Below are 17,493 nucleotides of genomic sequence, written 5' to 3' on the forward strand. Positions count from 1 at the left end.
GGCCCGCCCCGGCCCGACGGCAGCGGGGACCGCCCCGGGGCGGTGCCGCGCAGGAGCGGTGGGAGCGCGGCGGCGGCTCCGGGGCGATGGAGGGCGGCGGCGGCGGCGGCGCGTACGGGGCGGCCAAGGCCGGGGGGGCCTTCGACCTGGCCCGCTTCGTGCAGCAGCCGCAGGTCCTGGCGCGGATCGCCAGCGCGGTGAGTCGGGGCGGGACGGGGCCGGGCGAGCTCCGCCGGGCCGGGCTGCGGAGCGGCCCCGGAGCCCGCGGGGCCCGGGACGGCACCCCCCCCCCCCCCCCCCCCGGCGGCGGCGGGGGGCGCTGGGCTGAGCCCGGGCCGGTGCCCCCAGCTCGGGGAAGGGTCCCCGCCGCCGCGGGGCTGCCCGCCGGACACCCGCTCCCCTCTCCGCAGGTCTTCGCCCTGATCGTCTTCGCCTGCCTGGTCGGGGAGGGCTACACCAACCTGCCCAGCTCCCCCCAGCTCTTCTGCATCTTCAACCACAACGAGGACGCCTGCCGCTACGGCATCGGCATCGGCGTCCTCGCCTTCCTCGCCTGCATCTTCTTCTTCGTGGTGGACGTCTACTTCCCCCGGATCAGCAACACCACCGACCGCAAGTACCTGGTCCTGGCCGACCTCGGCTTCTCAGGTGCGGGCGGCCGCGGGGCCGGGCTGCCGCCTGGCAGCCCTGGTGCCGTGACGTGGCTGCCGGTGCCTGGCGAAGGGAGTCGCTCCCGCCTGGCGCGCTGCCCGCTGGAAGCGCTCCGAGGAGCGGCGGCACGGGGGGGGGCTGCATCGGGCCGGGCGCCTGCGCTGGTCCCCACCGCCCCCCGGGGGAGCGGGGTCCGGCCCCTCAACGCTGCCTTCCCCCCCCCCCCCTGCCCCCAGGTCTCTGGACGTTCCTGTGGTTCATTGGCTTTTGTTTCTTGACCAACCAGTGGGCCTGGACGCAGGCTAAGGACGTGCACGTCGGGGCTGACTCGGCCCGCGCCGCCATCACCTTCAGTTTCTTCTCCATCTTCTCCTGGGTGAGTGAGGGCGGTGGGGCCCGGCCCTGCCCCGCTCGGGGGGGGCTGGGGAGGGGCCCCCTGGGCCGCGCAGCCCTGACACTGCCGGTCCCCTCCTCTCTCTAGGGCCTCCTGATCGCCTTCGCTTACAAGAGGTACAAAATGGGGGTGGAGGACTTTGCTCACAGCTATGTCGACCCCACCCCGGAGGTTTCGACTCCCTACTCCAGTTACCCCAACATCAGCCACGAGAGCTACCAGCAGCCGCCCTTCACCCACACGGCAGAAGCCCCGGAGGGGTACCAGCCCCCGCCGGTGTACTGAGCCCCGGCCCGGCGGGGACGGCTGTACCAGTGCAATTTTCTGTGGGGTGGGAGGGGAGGGACCTGCGCCGTGAAGCAAGGTGGGGTGGGGGGGGGGGGTGGCGGCTGCTTTGTGTGAAGGCCACCGGGCCTCGGTGCTGGGGCGCAGGAAGGGCCTGATCCTGCTGCTGGGACCCAGAGCCCGGCCTGTGGTGGGTGATTCGGGTGATTTGCAACTGCTGAGTGCAGCTTGGGGGGGGGTGTAGGGGGTGGGGGGGTGTGGGTGTAGGTAGAGGGGGGGCGGGGGGCTGCCCTGAGGCTGAGCTCCTGCCCTGGGGGGGAAGCAGGGGGGTGGGTGTGTGGGTCACACCCCCCAGCTCTGCCCTGCCCAGGGGCACTGGTGCCTTCCCAGCCCCCGGCTGCGACCCCTCGAGTGCCAGCTCTCGCTGCCATAGCACAAGCCAACCGGTCCAGCACCTGCCCGCTGCCGGCTTCCCGTGCCTTCCCCCGCGGCTGCTGCTGGGTGAATTTGATGCCAAAGCCCTGTCTTCTCTCGCCTGTGAACTCCCGTGCTGTGCCTTCCCCCAGCCGGTGCGCGGGTGACGCGGTGCGGGAGCGCTGGGCTCTCTCTGCGGGGCCACAGCTGCTCCAGGTGCCCGAGGAAGGGCCGGGAGCGCTTTCCCTGCCGACTGGGTGCTCAGCCCCCTCGCTCACCCCTGCCAAAGCGACACCGTCCTGCGCCTGGCTGACGCCGCGGTGCCGCTCGGCGCCTGTGCGGGCCGGCTGTCTCAGGTTATGTTTTCTGCTGCGGCTGTTGTGAAGCTGTTCCCAGCAGCAGCGTGCGCTATGGGTGAGCTGTCGCTGCTGGGCCAGGCCTTCAAATAGTTGTTTGTCACTGTAGAGATGGAATAAAGTTTTTCACCTAGCCACCACGTGCCTTTCTTCTCTGGGGATGCAAAACAGGGTTCCTCCTCCCTCCTTGAGGGCTGGGAGTTCCAGGCGGGGAAGTGGCAGAGCAGCCCCAGCCAACTGCTGCGCTGCAAACAGCACACTCATGCTGGCGTCTATTTTTAGGCAAGCCCTCCTCCTGCTCCCTGCAGTCTGTTGGGTGGAAGGTTTGAGCAGAGAGCTCCCAACGCCACCCCTGCGCCCAGCCCAGGCCGCTGCTATGTGCAATCTGCCTGCACTGTTTGCACTGCTCACTGCAGGGAAGCCTCTTCAGAGCAGTCTGCTATAAAACACACACAAACAATTTCATTAAGTTATTTATTGACCTAAACCAGTAGCAGTGCTGCCTTCCCTGTCCCTAGGGGGAAAGAAAGCCCAGGCCTGACAACCAAGTACTCACAAGCCCTACAACTGTCATCACTTCAAGCATCACAGAGGGAGCAGGGGTTTCAGACAGCTCTTGTAACCTTCTAGGGAGGTGCCTGCTCCTAGCAAACAGAGCACACTGCATTTGTGCATGGAGATTTGACCTGGCCAGAACCAAGAGCTACTGCTTGGAGCTCGTGGATGCTGGCTTACAAGGAAAAGCACTTTTGCAAGAGTGAAAAAAAAAAAAAAACAGAACCCTTCCAGAAGCCAAGTCAAGCAAAGGGGCAAGAGGATCCTTCAATAAACTTACAGCAGAGGAAGAACCAGCCTCGAGAATTTTTGGGAGGCTTAGGAGGAAGCAAGATACATGACTAGAGTCGAGAACCACCCACTTAAAGCAGAGACCCTTTTCCAAGTAGCTGGATCTTCACAGAAGAGTAGCCCAAACCTTTACAGATTAAATCCTGAGCCTCCAAACCCTTCACGGGTAAATGAACACTAAAGTGGCAGCCTCAAACTTGGACTTGAGCAAAACCGCCCTGGTTTTGGAGAAGAGGCTTGTCCTAAAGTGAAGCCTTGTTCTTCCAGAAGGATTCTGTCTTAATACAGACTACTACTGCTAGCCCTTTTGAAGTTCAAGAGCTAGGAGGAGCTCACTGTTGGCCGTCAAGTCAAGCCTTCCTTTCCTCCTCTTTTGTTTCAACAAAAAATTAAAAGACAGTTACAGCAAGTGAGCGTAATGGCAAACGGACAGGCCACGCACAATTGTGCAAAGGGACTGCTGAGGGCCAAGCTGCTGCTACCACTGTCAGTTGAAAAGTTGTGCCACAGCTCTACTACAAGGGCTCGGTTATCTCCTCAGACTGCATTAAGAAAAGGAAGTGGGTTTAAAATACTAAGTTACTGCACATTGTCTTAAGAAACCTGGAATTTTGCAACAGCACACAAGAGAAAAAGACGGTTGCGTTCACAGGCAAGTGAACCAGCCACCAGTGCCAGTCTGGACACAGGCAGCAGACCAGGAGAGCCAGCCAGAACTCTGGCGAGCGATGGAAGTGCTGCAGCCTGGCTTGCTGTGAGTTTTCCAGGACCTGTTTGTGTGGCAGCATCAGTAACTACAGCGCTGTCTTTTTCGCATTCCGAGAAAGAAACTCACTTTTAGTTGGGCTCCTGCTTCAGTTTCCCCCTCCCCCCCGGCATCAGGTCCGGTTGATTCTCCCCTTTCCTGGTGCTCGGTGCAGAGGAACAGCGGCTTGGTTTGGCAGGTAGAGCTAAGACACTTAAGTTTTGCTAAAAGCAGAGGAAGCCAGATCTAGCGTCTGGGAGCTGTGGCACTTAGCTTCCTTCCTTCCTCTTGTTTTTCCCCATGCGGGAACCCAGCAGTCAAGAAGCAAAGATCTTGCGGGAGGCAGCCACGTCAAGCTGCTTCACCCCTATGGGCATGTTCTCCTTGTTTTCGGACCCAGACTGCTGAGACCGCTTGCGGAAGTAGCAGGCTCGGCAAACAGAGTGGTACTTGTCTGCTCCTCCAATCACTTCAACCTGGCAAGAAAATCAGGAGAGTGACTCTGCAGAGCCCAATGCCCCCGAGGAGATCCTTCTAGAGTAGCAGGGCTGGCAAGGCGAAGCTTTCTGTCCCAAGGGAACTCACCTCCCTCTCTGCTCCCAGCCTCTTCGTGTAGGAGGCTTCTCGGTAGCACTCCATGCACACGGCGTTCAGCTTCACCACGCTCTCCGCCAGTGGCACCAGGTTCAGGATGCTCCCGAAGGCCTGTGCCAAGACAGCGGGGGCGGTTCTGTTGGATGGGTTCTACAAGGATCCCAAAGCAGCTGCTGTACCAAAAAAAAGAGGGGTTTACCTTTCTCTGGAAAGTCCCATCAAGAGCAGCAACGATGACAGTTTTCCCAGCATTGGCCATCATCTCACAGAACTCCACAACGTCTGGGAACTAGAGGAGGTGCAGAAACAGTGTCAGGAGGAAGAAGGGGCAGCACTTTGCTCAGGATCCAGCAGCACGTATCCAGATGACGGCACGGGGCAGAAAGAAAATTAAAGCCATGTTGCCTGTGGGTGAAATGGCTCCAGTACCACTGCACCTCAGCCTGCAGGGACGAAGGGAAGGGTTTGCCTGTACGAGCACATCCAGCAGGATCGAACTGCCCCAGGGTATTTCTTCCCACCCAGTGCTACAGGGGGCTCAGAGTTTCGCCTGCACAGGCTGCTGTGCAGAGACCCCCAGGGCCTGCCCTGGCCGTGCACTCACAAACTGGCCCTCGTCAATGCCGATGACCGCAGAGCCCAGGGCCTCCTGGTACACGTCCTTGAGCAGGCTGGCTGGCAGAGCCTCCATGGTGCTCCTGCGGGGAAGGGAGAAGACGACGCTGAACGAGGCAGCCGAGCTGCTGGACCCGCGGGGGTGGGTCCTGCCGCCCCCGGGACTTGCCTGTCGTGCGTGGAGACACCGGAGGACCCGTAGCGCGTGTCCTTAGCGTACTTCACCAGCAGGCACCGGTACTGGGCCAGCTGGAACCGCCGCACCCGCCGCATCAGCTCCGTGCTGCAAGAGACCACCGTCAGCCGGCCGCGGGCCGCCGGCGCCCCGGCCCCCCCCGCGCCGCGCCGCGGGCCTACCTCTTCCCGGAGAACATGGGCCCGAAGATCACCTGGGGGGGCAGAACCAGGGGGTCAGCGGGCGGGAGCGCCGCGGGGCGGGGGCCTGCCCGGTGCTAGTGCAGCCCCCCCGGCACCCCCGCCCGGTACTGGCCCGGCCCGGTGCCGCCCCCGGGACCACCGGCACCCCCCGCCCAGCGCCGCTGCAGCCCCTCGACAGCCCCATCGCCCCACCCGGTGCCGGTGCACCCCCCGGGCGGCGCCGGCCCGCGCCGGTACCTGGATCTGTCCCCGCGGGCGGCTGGGCGAGCCGGGGTGGACACCGGGCACGGTCAGGCAGTTCATGGCTGGGACGGGCGGACGGACGGACGGACGGCCCGCGCGCGCCTCTCCGCCGCGCCGGCCAATCCGGGGAGGCCTCGCGCCGCCGCGCCGGCCAATGAGGGCACAGGCGCGAAATCTGATTTCCCGTCGCCCTCCCGGCGTGCACCGCGCGCGCGCCCGCCTGAGCGTCCTGCGTCATCGCCCTGTCCAGCCCGTCCGGTGTCCCCGCTTCGGCCCCGCCCCCCAGGCGGCCAATAGGAGCGAGGTAGCCCCGCACCGTGCCCCGCCCCCGGCACGTGCCCCGGCCCCGCCTCCCGGGCGGCCAATGGGAGCGGACCGGCTCCGCCCCCGGGATCAGGCCCCGCCCCCGGACGGGCAAAGGGCGCGGGAACGGGATCGGGACCGGGATCGGGATCGGGACCGGGACCGGGACCGGGAGCAGGAGCAGGAGCGGGATCGGGATTGCGATCGGGAGCGGACCGGGAGCGGAGCAGGAGCGGGATCGGCACCGGGATCGGACCGGGATTGGGGTCGGGGTCGAGAACGGGATGGGGATCGGACCGGCACCGGGAGCGGGATCGGAACGGGACGGAGAGCGGGATCGGGACCGGGGGAGGCATCACGTTTGCGATCGGGATCAACATCAGGACTGGGACCGGGATTGGGGTCGGACCGGGACCGGCACCGGCACCGGGACGGAGCCCGGCCGCAGCATGTGCGGGTGGCGGGACATGCCGGCGGAGGTAGGGCCCGGGGGCGGGTAACGCTCCCTTATCGCCCGGCGCCCACCCCCCCGGGCCGCCCCGCCGCCGCCCCCGTACCCCCCCGTGTCCCCCCGTACCCCCCCGTGTCCCCCCGTACCCCCCCGTGCCTCCCCGCAGGCGCTGGAGCACCAGTACTCCCCGAGCCGCTGGTCCCCCCGCCTGGGCACGGACACCGTCATCCAGGCCCACATCGCGGCCACGGCGGCAGGTGAGGGAGGGGCGGCGGGGCCGGGGCCGGGGCCGGGGCCGGGGGCGGGAGCGGGGCCGGGGGCGGGAGCGGGGCCGGGGGCGGGAGCGGGGCTGCCGCCGGGCCGTGCCCCGGACACCGTGTCTCTCCTCCCGCAGGAACCCGGCGGGCCCGGGCGGCCGCGCAGACCTCGCTGCACGTCCCCTACGGCGACGGGGACGGCGAGAAGCTGGACGTCTATTTTCCCGCGGACCCTTCTGGAAGTAGGTGGGGTGGGGGGGCGGCGGGGGGGGGGGGGGGCGGAGGCCGAGCACCCCCGCTCACCCCGGGCTGTGCCGCGCAGCCTTCCCGGTCCTGGTCTACATCCACGGCGGGTACTGGCAGTGCCTGAGGTGAGGCGGGGACCCCCCCGGCCCGATTCTGCCGCCTCCCTGCTCACGACGCCCGGATTCCTTCTGGGTCCTCCGGGTCTGAGCGGCCGCCCCGCAGCCCGGCTACCTCCCGTTTCCCCCCCCCCAGTAAAGACGAGGCGGGGTTCGCGGCCCCCCCGCTGGTGTCGCGGGGCGTCGCGGTGGTGGCGGTGGGTTACGACACAGCCCCCAAAGGTAGGTGCTTCCCCGGGGGGAGCCCGCGGCTGCCCGCGCTGGCCCGGCCGCCCTCCCGACGCTGCCCTCCGCCCAGGCCGCATGGACGACATGGTGCTGCAGGTGCGGCGCAGCCTCGCCTTCCTGCTGCGGCGGTACCCCGGGATCGGGTGGGTCCGGGGTCCCCCCCCACCTCCGCGCCCGCCTCGCTCCCCGGGTGGTTCTGCGCGCTGCGCAGCACCCGCGCTCCCTCCCCGCCACGCGAGCCGTCGGCCAACGGACTGGGAAATGGGTCCCAGTTGCTGCTCCCAGGCTGCGGCGCTCGTCGGCGCGGAGCTGGGCGTCCCCGGGGCGCCGCGCCGTCGCTCCCCGCGCTGGCTCACGGCTCCCTTCCTCCAGAGGCCTTTACCTGTGCGGGCACTCGGCCGGGGCCCACTTGGCAGCCATGGTGTTGTCCACGGACTGGACGGAATTCGGAGTGGTGCCGGATATCAAAGGTAGCGCCGCCGCGTCCCGGCGCAGGGGCTGGAGGAGAACTGGTGTCTACACCCGGGACGAGGCGTCCCCCCTGCCCGTACGGGGCTGTGGAGCCGCGGGAGATGAGCTCTCCCCGCTGACTGCAGCCCACAGGCGCTGCGGTGCGGGACACTGGGCTCCTCAGGGGCGTCCGTGTCCTGCGCCCTTGGGGGATGTGAGCGCAGGGAGAGTCCTCGGGCGCAGGGCTGAGAGTGGCCCCTCACCCGCCGGCACCCCTGCCTCCAGGAGCCGTGCTGGTGAGCGGCATCTACGACCTGGAGCCCATCCTGCACACCTATGTGAACGATGCGCTGAACATGAGCCGGTGAGCCCACGGGGACAGCGACCGGGGCAGGGCGCGGCGGCCGCGGAGGCAGAGACGCCCTCTCGGAGCGAGGGGCTGCGCCGGCCACCGCTGCGGTGCCCGTCTCCCCCAGGGAGGTGGCGCAGAGGAACAGCCCCATGCTCCGCGTCGCCCCAGCAGCGCCTGCAGCCGCGGCCTGTGAGGTGCTCGTGGCTGTAGCCCAGCACGACTCCCCGGAGTTCCGCAGGCAGTCGCAGGAGTACGGCCAGGTGAGCTCCGGGGAGCAGCCTGCCCAGCTCCGCAGGGACGCTGCGCCCGCCGGCCCACTAAGCTGGGGTGAAGAGCCCGTGGGCCGTGCCAGAGCAGTATTTCTGCTGCTGTGCGATGGCTGCTGTCGAAGACGCTGGCGGCTCAGGGGAAGACGCCGGTCCCTGCCAAGCTGTCGGTGCTGTGGCCCCGTCCGGGGCGGATGGGGGTCAGGGTCCCTCCTGCCCGTGCCTCTCTCTCCGCAGGCCCTGCGTGCAGCCGGCTGGTCCGTCTCCATGCTGGATCTCGCTGGCGTGGATCACTTTGACATCATTGAGAAGCTGTCGGAGGAGAGCTACATCCTCACCCAGGTAGGGGAAGAGCTGCCGTCCTCCCTCCGCTCTGAGTGCAGCTAGCAGCAGCCCAGAGGGATGTGCTGGGGCGAGCTTCCCCTGGGGCGGATAACGGGGCTGCTGCTCTGGGGCTGGCTGTCCTCTCCACGGGAGGAGTGGGGCCAGGCAGCGCTCACAGGGCCTGGGTCCTCATCCCAGGTGATTCTGAACATGATTTCAAAAGCTTGATGGCACGTCGGGAGCAAACAGAGATGGGAAGCACAGCCCTGCCCGGCTGCCCTGGCTGCAGCTCTGCAGCACAGGGCAGCTGCTGCCTCCACACCCTCTGTGCCCCCCCCCCGCTCCATCCAGCCTGCAGCCAGGCCGGGGGGCTCGGGGCAGGGGAGTACCAGTTATCACCGATTCTCGCCTGGGCTGGTGTTTCTTTGCTGGGGTGTTCCTGCCCATCTGGAGCACGCAGGCTCTGTCTGGATGACCGGGTGATGAAGTTTGCTCCCTCCATTTGCTTTAAACTGCTTATTGCTTATACAAAATAAAATAGGAATAATTGCTGCTGGGTGCAACTCTGCTTCCTGGGGAGCTGGGGCTGTGCTAAGCCAGCAAGCACACCCTGGACATGGCTGCTGCAGGATCTCCTCGTCCAGCTCGAGCTCCCGTCCTGGGGCTGGGCTCTCCCGTGCCAGCGGTGGGGAGCCCACCACTGAGCCCCGCTCAGCTTTTGCAGGGGCAAAGCTGGGGACTTGCTGACGTGGACTGTGACAGGCTCGGCAGGCAGGGAAGCCAGAACCCCCCTGCGGCTGCGGGGGGGCTGTGGGACTGGGGTAACACAAGCCTTTGGGGACAGGGGGGTGACGGACGTGCACATCGGTGACCTGTCTGGGCCAGGCTGGGCTTGTGCCCCCGGGACAGTCCTGGCCAGATAAACTTCAATGCCACTGTGCAGCAGCCCTGGTCCTGCGGCTGAGACGCTTCCGCATCCTCAGGAGCACTTGGCCCTCAGTGGGGACCTCTGGGCTGCGATGATGTCCCTGCTGCACAGCCAGGAAAGAAGCACACTTGGGGGAAAACATCTTACACAGCCACAGTGCTGCCAGAACACGTTTATTCTGTGCCCTGGCCATCCCTCGGGATCTGTCCCCACGGCAGCATCCCTGCACACGTGTGGTGCGTGTGGGCCAGGCGCAGCTTGTGGCCTTTGGGGCAGGAGGTGTCTGGCTCCGCTTTTGGGTGCTGCCTGTGGGACCCCAGTTACAGAAGCAGAGCTGCTGTAGAGGACTGGGGAGTGCGCTGAGAACGCGTTTTCTGGGTGACCCGAGAGGCAGGGACGCTGTCTCAGAGGGGTCTGGGTGGTGGTGTGAGATGGGGGCTCCCCTCTGTCCCCCTGGGCATGTCTGCGAAGGTGCTCCCCTCCGGGAGCTGCAGTGCTCCCACCGCAGGGGTGGGCTGGGGTCTCCCCGGGGGTGGATGTTGTGCTGCAGCTGGTTGAGAATATGCCTGGAGCATGCTGTGGCTGGTCCCAGCCCCTTTGCTGCTGCCTGCCAGCCTGCCTGCAGCACCCCGGGCTGGGGCTGGGAGGATGCTCAGGCTCCCCCGGCGCTCGGGGGTGCCGGATGCAGTCCCTGGGCCAGCTTCTCCTGGCACTTCCTGGCCACAAATTCCAGCTTGTTCTTCGCGAGCTCGGTGTCGCGGGCCGAGACATCACGGTGCCACACTGCGCGGACGGCGTGTTCCGACCAGGGGAACAGCAGGACGCTGACAGCCTGGCCGGTCTCAGCCAACTCCTCCTCGCTCACTGCCCGCATGTGCTCACAGAGCTCTGCGGGGGACAGCCAGCCCCCCGCAACACTCACCATCACGATGTTCGTCTCCACCGCCGCGAGGTTGACAGAGCAGACGGGCGAGTTCAGCTCCTGGATGCCTGCGGGAGGCAGGGCGGTAAGATGTGAGCCCGGTACCCGGTTTCCCTGGAGAGGCACAGCATCCTCCCGGCGCTCCAGCCAGGCAGGGACCCCCGTGGCATCCTCGCCAGGCCGGAGATCCAGCACAGCCGCCCAGGGAAGGTGCTCATGCCGCTGTTACCCCCGTGGTGGGTGCGGTGAGCCCAGCTGATGGGGCTGGGGGGGGGGTACAGCCTGCTCCGTGCTGAGCTGTCGGGCAGGGCAGGACCTGGCTGAGCAGCACTGCGCGGAAGCCTGCGCAGCCGGGCGGAGAGCGCGGCGATGGGCTGCGGGCGCCTGTACGTCCCGGCGCGCCGAGGGGCCCCGATACCTTCAGCAAAGCGCCGGGCGTTGTCGTGGTCTCTGCGCAGCGTGGCCTCCGCGCGCTCCAGTCCCACGCGGGCAGCGGCCGCCAGCACGCCCGCCTGCCGCATCCCCCCGCCCAGCAGCTTCCGTGCACGCCAGGCCTCGCCGACAAACCCCCTGCGCCCAGCCAGCACCGCGCCGGCCGGAGCGCCCAGGCCCTGCGGAGCCACCGGAGAGGGGTGACCCCAGCCCCCCTGCCCCTCCTGGAGACGCACCCAGGGCTGCCCCAGCCCGCAAAGCGGGCGCTCAGCCCGGTGTCCCCGAACAAGGGGCACCCGGGAACCCCCTCCCCACGCGAGCACACCTTGGAGAAGCACAGGGACACAGAGTCGCAGTGCTGGGCGATCTGAGCCGGCTCCACGTCCTGGGCCACCGCCGCGTTCATCAGCCGGGCTCCGTCCATGTGCACCCGCAGCCCGTAGCGGCTGGCAAGCCCACGGACCTGGGGGGGAGGCAGAGGAGCCGCTGGGCTGGGGAGGGACCCCCGGGGCGGCTGGCGCCAGTGTGAGCCGCTCTCCGAGCTCCTCGGCGAGGCCCCGGCGTCCCTGCGGTGCCGTCCTGCCCGGGCTGCTGTGGGTTCCTACCTGCTGGAGGTAGGCGAGGGGCAGCGCCCGGCCCCCCGCGGCGCTGTGAGTGTTCTCCAGGCAGAGCAGCTCGGGGCGCGGGTGGTACCGGCTGCCGTGGGCCTCGCGGATGGTCAGCTCCAGCCGCCCCAGGTCGAAGGTGCCGTCTGGCAGGTCCGGCAGCGCCTGGGAGTGGACGCCGGCGACCTGCGCCCAGAGCAGAGCAGAGCGGGGACGGTAGCAGTGCGCGGGGGTCCCGGCTCTCTGCCCCTCTATCCCCTGCGCCGGGTGTGCTCAGCCCCCACTCGTGCCCCAGGCCGTGGCTCAGGGTGACCCGGGTGCTGCCGCTGCAGCCCAGCCTGAGATCCTCAGCCCAGCCTGGCCCCGGCAGCCAGAGGAGGGCAGCAACAAGCCACCCTCCTGCCCCTCCCTGCGCTGCCCGCACCGCCAGCCCAGGCCGGAGCCCACCCGCCCTCAGCACCCACTGCCCACGGCGCCCGCAGCACCCACCTGCGCAGCCCCGCCGTGCTCATAGAGGTGCAGGTGGGCGTCCTGGCCCAGGATCAGCTGAGCCCCCCTACGCTGGCAGTGGCACATCACTGGGAGGAAGAGGGGCTGTGAGGGAGGGGGGCACCGTGGGCAGCACCCAGCAGGCAGCACCCACTGGGTGCAGCGGTCGGTGGGGCTCCGGCGAGCATAGGCTGGGCATGCAGCATGGCAGCTGCGCAGCACCCCGCGGGCACGGGGCATCCGCTCCCACCCCGGAGGTGCTGGGGCTGTCGGACCGGGGCTGCCTGCGGTGGCTGGAGATGCGGGAGCGGCTAGGGGGGCACGGCCCCCCCTCCCTGGTGCGTGCATGTGGCCGGGGCTGGAGTGGGTCCCCCACTCCCACAGCAGACCCCCGCTCGCAGGAAGGCGGGAAAGCAGAATGGGTAAAGGTTAACAGAGCAGAGCGCGGGATGGGGACGAGCAGACCCACGGTGGGATTTGCTCAGCAGCAGCAGCAGCACAAAGAGAGGAGCAGCTCCAGGGTCCGAGCGGGGCCGTGCTGCTACAGATTTGAGGCGAAGGGGGCGGAGGAAGGGGCTGCAGCCAGGTCAGAAAGGGCCTGTGGCCCACAGCTCTCCCCTGGGGCTGTGCAGGCAGTGTCCTGAGCAGAAGCGGGGGTCTCCTCGGGACCCCGGGGAGGAGAGGGGCTGTGCCCGCTCTCTGCACCCTCCATGGGATGGGGGGGACATAAAACTGCCTCTCGGTTTGTGACCTGGTCCCCCCCAGGCACGGGGAAGGTGGGCACAGTCCCAGGCACTCACCGGCGATGAGGTTCGCCATCGTGGCCGTGGGCACGAAAAGAGCCTCCTCCATCCCCAGCATCCCTGCGGCCCGGCGCTGCAGCTCTGCGGGAGGGGGCGGGAGAAGCACGGGGGTCCTGGGGCGGGGTGGGGGGAGTCTGCGGGCCCTGGGCGGGCACGGGAACCCTACGGGTCCAGGCTACCGCCCCCAGCCCCAGGGAAGCCCCGTTCTGGGCTCCCCAGCCCGGTAGCCCCCTGGGCTAGGGGAGGGGGGGCTGCACGCAGAGACCCCACCGAGGGGGGGGGGGGGGGCCTCCGTCCCTGCCGGGCCCGGGGCCGCGGGGCGGGAGGGGGGCCCGTCCCCGCCGCCCACCGTTGACCGTCGGGTCCTCCCCGTAGTCGTCGTCGCCCACGGCGGCGCGGGCCATGGCGCGGCGCATCCCCACGCAGGGCCGGGTCACCGTGTCGCTCCGCAGGTCCACGACGCGCGGCGGGCGCCCGGCGGGGCGGGGGGGGCCCCGCGGCTGCACCGGCCCGGCCCCGGGCCCCCCCGCCGGCAGCAGCCCCCGCCGCAGCCCCCGCGCCGCCAGCATGGCCACGGCCGCCCTGCCGCAAGGACTCCCGGGCGGGGGCGGGATCGCCCGCCCGGCCACGGCCCCCGTCGCGGGTGGGGCGGGGGGCGGTGCTGAGCCCCGCGGCCGGGGCGGCGGGACACGGGGGCGACGGCTCCTGCGGGGGGGTGGGCACCGAGCGCGGCCCCTCCCCATCCCTCCGTCCCTCGCTGCTGCCCCGCGGCGCGGCGGCGGGCGGAGGGGCTGGGGGACACGCGTGGATGCTGCCGCGGGCCCCCCCGGCTCTCCCGGAGCCCTTCGCTTGGCCGCGGAGGGGGCATGGGCCGCGTGTCCGTGGGGGCCGGCGTGGCTTTCCGCAGGCCCACGGCGCGCTGGCCGGCCGCGGCTCCCAGTGACCTCGCTGCTGGGAATCGGCTCCGGCTCCCGGCTGGAGCTGCTGGCGCGTCCCGTGGCACCGTGGGCCGGCGCGTCCTGCAGCAGCGCCGGGCTCGGCTCCGCAGCTCTTGGCTCTCTCTGCCCCACACCGGGAAAGGGGGACACCGGCGCACGGCTCCTGGCAGAAATCCCTGTGGCCCCCGGAGCCGGGGGGCATGTGCCCAGCGTGGCAGCGAGAGCTCCCACCTCCCCTGTGTCAGGCTGCATGCTCCGTGGGGCAGAGCCAGCCCCTGGCCGTGGGGCTCTGCGTGGACAGCCGGGGCCGTGCCCCCCTCGTGCTGCAGGTGGGGAGGGGGGCACAGCTCCGCAGCGCTTGGCACCTCTCCTGGCACTCGCAGGGGGAGCAGTGGGGCAGGCACATGTGGGTGACCACCCTTCCCCTCAGGGGCCACACGCTGCCCCATCCCTGCCCACCCGCTGCCATGCCGCTGCCTCCCCGTGTCCACGCGCCCTCCTCGGCAGCCCCCGGCCCAGCTGCCTGCGCCACGGCCCCCGCTATCCTTCTGCCTTCTTCCTTCCTCCGCCACGTGCCACCACGTGGCCTTGTCCCCTCCGGCCGTCCCCCCCAGCCCAGAGCCCCCCGCGGCTGCCCCGGCTGGCTGCCCGCTCGCCAGCTGCCCTGCCTGCACCCCTGCTCATGGGGCCTCATCGCCAGCCCCCGCCGCAGCCCGCGCTGTCAGCCCCGCAGATGAGTGAGCCATAAACAGTCCTTCACTGAGACGTTTTTCACACACGGGGCCACATGTTAACAGTTTTTCTTTATTTACTGCCTCCATTTCCTCTTTGTTCCAGGAACTTGTCCTCCAACTTCAAGCTGCTCATGATTAGGCAAAAAGGCCTCTAATCTCCCCGATCTGATTTACCGTCACTGAGAGCAGACGCTTCCCGTTACTGGCCCTGGACCCGGGAGCATGGACAGCCGAGTGCTGCCGGCTGCTGAGCCGAGCCTCTCCTCCCCAAAGCTGCCCCGCTGCATGCACTGCCTTCCCAGCAGCTTCCTCTTCCAGTAAGCGCCGGGCAGCCCGGCCGGTCACGCCGCAGGTGAAGGGCTGGGGGGGGGGGAGTGCAGCCATGGGGCCCTGGGCTGGGGACCCCACCATGTGTGGGGCAGCTGCCCTGGGGCAGAGCTGGCTCTGGAGCTGCTTTCTCCGCTCGCAGCTGGCTGGAGCATCCCTCGGCCACGGCCTCCCCAGCCGCTCACCCACCCGCTCCCACTGCTCCTGGTGGGGGTGGCCGGGTGGCCCTGGGGTGCCCCACGCAGCGCTGAGCCTGGTGTGGGGACCCATCCTGGCCGTCAGCCCCTGCAAGCGCCGCTTTTGGAGACCCGAGACGGGCGGCTCAGGGCTCTGTGCCCAGCCCAGGCAGGGTCTGGGGGCTGTGCCCATGCCGGGGGCTCCTTCACTCGCAGGCGGCCACATCCCTCACAGGACCTCGCAGCGTGGCAGGTCCCCCTCCTCCGCGGAGCCCCACATCCTGCCAGCCCCGCGCCTCTCCCCTGGGGCTCAGGGCCGGGTCCTGCCTCAGGGGTCACCACTCCTCCGCCCCATCAGCACCCAGCAAGCCCCCCCTGACCGCGCAGAGCCGCGGTGGGGCCAGCGCTGGGTCCCGCGGGAGGGCTCGAGGCCACGAGTGGGGCTGGCACAGCCAAGGCCGCAGGCGTGTGGGCAGTGGGGAGGCACGACTGGCGCCGGGCCGTCGGCGCGGCGGGGGCTTGGCCAGCGGCCGGGGTGGGGGGGCTCGCCCGGGGGCTCGCCCAGGGCCAGCGCTGTGCCGTGGCTCCCGCGGCCACCACCTGCCAGTGCCGGCCGGCGGCTCCTGGCCCCACCGAACGTGCAGCCCCGGTGGGCTGAGCTCATGCTCCGGCGGTGCCTCCCCAGGGCTAAAATTAGCAGCTGAAGCCTGGACGGGGAGTGGAGCCCAGGTCCCGCCGGGGAGGATCGGGTTTCCCCCCTCCCGCCCTCCCTGCCACAGGCCTGGCAGCCGCCGGGGCGATTCCCGGAGCCGGCCGGGCTCCCCCTAACCCCGGCCCCACAGGCAGCCGCTGCCAGGCCCTGCCCGCTTGCCCCGCTGCACGTCCCGGCCCCCCGGCCCTGGGGTCCCCTCTGCGGGTGCCTCAGGAGGGGCTGCGGGCTCGGGGGGAGGCACGGTGGCCAGCGTCGGTGCCTTGGCTGTTGCCGCGCTGGGGCTGAGCTGCGTGCCCCCACAGACATGGCTACCCCGAGGCTGGGGCTGGCGACCTGCTCGCGGCAGAGCCGGCAGGCTGTGGGCACAGCCCTGCCGGGGCCCTGGGCGTCTTGTGCCAGGGGCTGGCTGCAGAGCACCGACCAAGCGCTCGCCATGAGCTCGGGGGGGTGCTTTCCTGCCAGGCTGCCTTGGCCCCGCGGCCGTGCTGCCTGCGCTGCGGCTGCCGCAGCTCGTCCTTGTGGGCTGGGGCTGGCTGCCCTGGAGGGCCCCGCTCCCACCCGGGCAGGGGGGAGCAACCATCAATCATCCCGGGAGGAATAGGAGCCGTGGAGCCAAGTGATTTCCTACTGTCGGGAACCGTGGAGCGATGCCTGGAAGCGCCGGGCTGCGCTGGGCTCCTGGCTCAGCCTGCCCGGGGCACAGCCAGGCCTGCAGCGAGCCGTGCCACGCCGCGGCCAGCGCCGGGCGGTGCTGGGGGGGACGCAGCACCCCAGCCCGCCGCCGTCCCGGTGTAACGGTGCCATTGCTGCCTCGGGCCCCTGGCTCCCCGGGGTGCGTGCCGGAGGCTGCTCGCACACACGGCAGCCAGCCCAGGACAAAACCCTCGACGGCCCCGCTGGGACGCGGCCGGCGGGGCGGGACTGGCCGAGCCTCGGCTGCGGTTGCCATCGCTGTGGTCCAGGACCGGTTGTTCCCCGCGGGGCACCGGGACGGGGCAGGGTGGGCAGAGCCCCCGGGCCGGCGGCGGAGGCTGCTCCGGGGGCACCGGGGAGGCCGGCAGCCGGAGCGAGCCGCGCACCGGGTCCCGGCCGTGCAGGGCCGGCGGAGCGGCCGGAGCCCGAAGCCGGAGCCCGATTCCCGGCGCCCGATTCCCGGAGCCCGGCGGAGCGGAGCTGGCGGGAGCTGCGGGGCCGGCCGGTCCCCCCCGTCCCCAACCTGCGGGGCCGCTCGGGTGACCCCTCCCTCCGCCGCCAACAACTTTTCCAGTAAAACCACCGCAGAAATCCCTGCTTCCCGACAGGCCCGCCCCTCGGCCGCCGGGGGGGCGCGGGCCGCCCTTAACCCTTCCCGGCCCGGCCCCGCGGCCGCCCCGGGCCCCCCGCGCTGCCCCGGCCGGGGGCTCCGAGCCCGGGGCCGGGGCCCCCGCGGAGCCGAGCAGGGGGCTTTGGCCGCCCACCTCGGGTCAGCCGTGCCCCCCCTCCTCGGGGTGCAGGGGGGTCCCGGGGGGCGGCCGGCTGGTGGTGCTGGGGCAGCCTGACCCGCCGTGCAGGGGGGAGGTGAGCAGCAGGGAGCTGGCTCGCACCCCGGCCCCGGAGGCCTTTGCACCCCCCAACCTGCCCAGCTGTGTGGGAAGGGACCCACCAGCTCGCAGTGTAGAGGGTCTTCCTTCTCGAGGGGCGGCTGATGCAGAGGGAGCGGGGCCTCAGCCCTGCGTGGGGCAGAAGGAGCATCCCAAGGGCCAAGGAGCCAGAGAACCGTCCAGGGAAAAAAGCCCCTCTCCGAAGGGGACCCCGGCGCGGCCTGGCCCCTGGGGCTGCGGGGCAGAAGGGGGGCTTGGGTGCCCAGGCAGGATGGGGTCCTGCCTGTGCCCAGCCGAGCCGGAGCGATGTGCTGTGTGGGGCTGGGCGGTGTG

General features: G+C 69.7%; 4 protein-coding genes across 14 annotated transcripts; 2 read left to right on the forward strand and 2 right to left on the reverse strand.

Annotated features, from left to right (window-relative positions):
• Positions 1-19: 19 nt before the first annotated feature.
• On the forward strand, positions 20-2,237 carry SYNGR2 (synaptogyrin 2). Its single transcript, XM_042802660.1, has 4 exons — positions 20-197; positions 411-648; positions 888-1,027; positions 1,133-2,237. Exons 1-4 carry the CDS (start codon positions 87-89, stop codon positions 1,328-1,330), a joined length of 687 nt encoding a protein of 228 aa, XP_042658594.1. The 5' UTR covers positions 20-86; the 3' UTR covers positions 1,331-2,237.
• A 323-nt stretch (positions 2,238-2,560) lies between these two features.
• Positions 2,561-5,658, reverse strand: TK1 (thymidine kinase 1). Its single transcript, XM_042802777.1, has 7 exons — positions 5,516-5,658; positions 5,258-5,289; positions 5,070-5,183; positions 4,890-4,983; positions 4,485-4,574; positions 4,277-4,396; positions 2,561-4,167 (listed from the first exon to the last, which is right to left on the reverse strand). The coding sequence occupies exons 1-7, from the start codon at positions 5,579-5,581 to the stop codon at positions 4,009-4,011; spliced, it is 675 nt and encodes a 224-aa protein (XP_042658711.1). The 5' UTR covers positions 5,582-5,658; the 3' UTR covers positions 2,561-4,008.
• A 318-nt stretch (positions 5,659-5,976) lies between these two features.
• Positions 5,977-9,066, forward strand: AFMID (arylformamidase). 11 transcript variants are annotated; one of them, XM_042802773.1, is made up of 11 exons: positions 5,977-6,303; positions 6,442-6,532; positions 6,670-6,774; positions 6,855-6,903; positions 7,031-7,116; positions 7,193-7,265; positions 7,495-7,592; positions 7,858-7,936; positions 8,049-8,532; positions 8,713-8,787; positions 8,824-9,066. In XM_042802773.1, the coding sequence occupies exons 1-10, from the start codon at positions 6,109-6,111 to the stop codon at positions 8,740-8,742; spliced, it is 1,290 nt and encodes a 429-aa protein (XP_042658707.1). In that variant the 5' UTR covers positions 5,977-6,108; the 3' UTR covers positions 8,743-8,787; positions 8,824-9,066. The 11 variants fall into 11 exon arrangements, 4 of the variants coding, with proteins under 4 accessions (XP_042658707.1, XP_042658709.1, XP_042658706.1 ...); XM_042802775.1 differs by having other exon boundaries at positions 8,049-8,184; positions 8,428-8,532; positions 8,713-9,066; XM_042802772.1 differs by having other exon boundaries at positions 8,713-9,066.
• Positions 9,067-9,994: 928 nt separating this feature from the next.
• Positions 9,995-13,207, reverse strand: LOC116961721 (probable low-specificity L-threonine aldolase 2). The gene is made up of 7 exons (XM_042802594.1): positions 13,043-13,207; positions 12,691-12,774; positions 11,891-11,979; positions 11,402-11,587; positions 11,122-11,259; positions 10,783-10,975; positions 9,995-10,432 (listed from the first exon to the last, which is right to left on the reverse strand). Exons 1-7 carry the CDS (start codon positions 13,107-13,109, stop codon positions 10,095-10,097), a joined length of 1,095 nt encoding a protein of 364 aa, XP_042658528.1. The 5' UTR covers positions 13,110-13,207; the 3' UTR covers positions 9,995-10,094.
• Positions 13,208-17,493: the final 4,286 nt, after the last annotated feature.

This window comes from Tyto alba, unplaced genomic scaffold (assembly GCF_018691265.1).
Source record: "Tyto alba isolate M040663 unplaced genomic scaffold, T.alba_DEE_v4.0 Super-Scaffold_39, whole genome shotgun sequence".
NCBI lineage: Eukaryota > Metazoa > Chordata > Aves > Strigiformes > Tytonidae > Tyto > Tyto alba.

Excerpts from the sequence above, each read along its gene's own strand:
- AFMID (XM_042802772.1), top strand. The coding sequence starts at position 6,109 with ATGGGGATCGGACCGGCACCGGGAGCGGGATCGGAACGGGACGGAGAG. Across the intron at positions 7,937-8,048 it reads GATGCGCTGAACATGAGCCG|GGAGGTGGCGCAGAGGAACA; the intron begins GTGAGCCCACGG and ends CGTCTCCCCCAG. Across the intron at positions 8,533-8,712 it reads AGAGCTACATCCTCACCCAG|GTGATTCTGAACATGATTTC; the intron begins GTAGGGGAAGAG and ends TCCTCATCCCAG.
- TK1 (XM_042802777.1), bottom strand. The coding sequence starts at position 5,581 with ATGAACTGCCTGACCGTGCCCGGTGTCCACCCCGGCTCGCCCAGCCGC. Across the intron at positions 5,290-5,515 it reads GCCCGCGGGGACAGATCCAG|GTGATCTTCGGGCCCATGTT; the intron begins GTACCGGCGCGG and ends CTGCCCCCCCAG. Across the intron at positions 4,984-5,069 it reads GGTGTCTCCACGCACGACAG|GAGCACCATGGAGGCTCTGC; the intron begins GCAAGTCCCGGG and ends CCTTCCCCGCAG.
- LOC116961721 (XM_042802594.1), bottom strand. The coding sequence starts at position 13,109 with ATGCGCCGCGCCATGGCCCGCGCCGCCGTGGGCGACGACGACTACGGG. Across the intron at positions 12,775-13,042 it reads GGAGGACCCGACGGTCAACG|AGCTGCAGCGCCGGGCCGCA; the intron begins GTGGGCGGCGGG and ends CCCCTCCCGCAG. Across the intron at positions 11,980-12,690 it reads GATGGCGAACCTCATCGCCG|TGATGTGCCACTGCCAGCGT; the intron begins GTGAGTGCCTGG and ends TCTTCCTCCCAG.
- SYNGR2 (XM_042802660.1), top strand. The coding sequence starts at position 87 with ATGGAGGGCGGCGGCGGCGGCGGCGCGTACGGGGCGGCCAAGGCCGGG. Across the intron at positions 198-410 it reads TGGCGCGGATCGCCAGCGCG|GTCTTCGCCCTGATCGTCTT; the intron begins GTGAGTCGGGGC and ends CCCTCTCCGCAG. Across the intron at positions 1,028-1,132 it reads TCTTCTCCATCTTCTCCTGG|GGCCTCCTGATCGCCTTCGC; the intron begins GTGAGTGAGGGC and ends TCCTCTCTCTAG.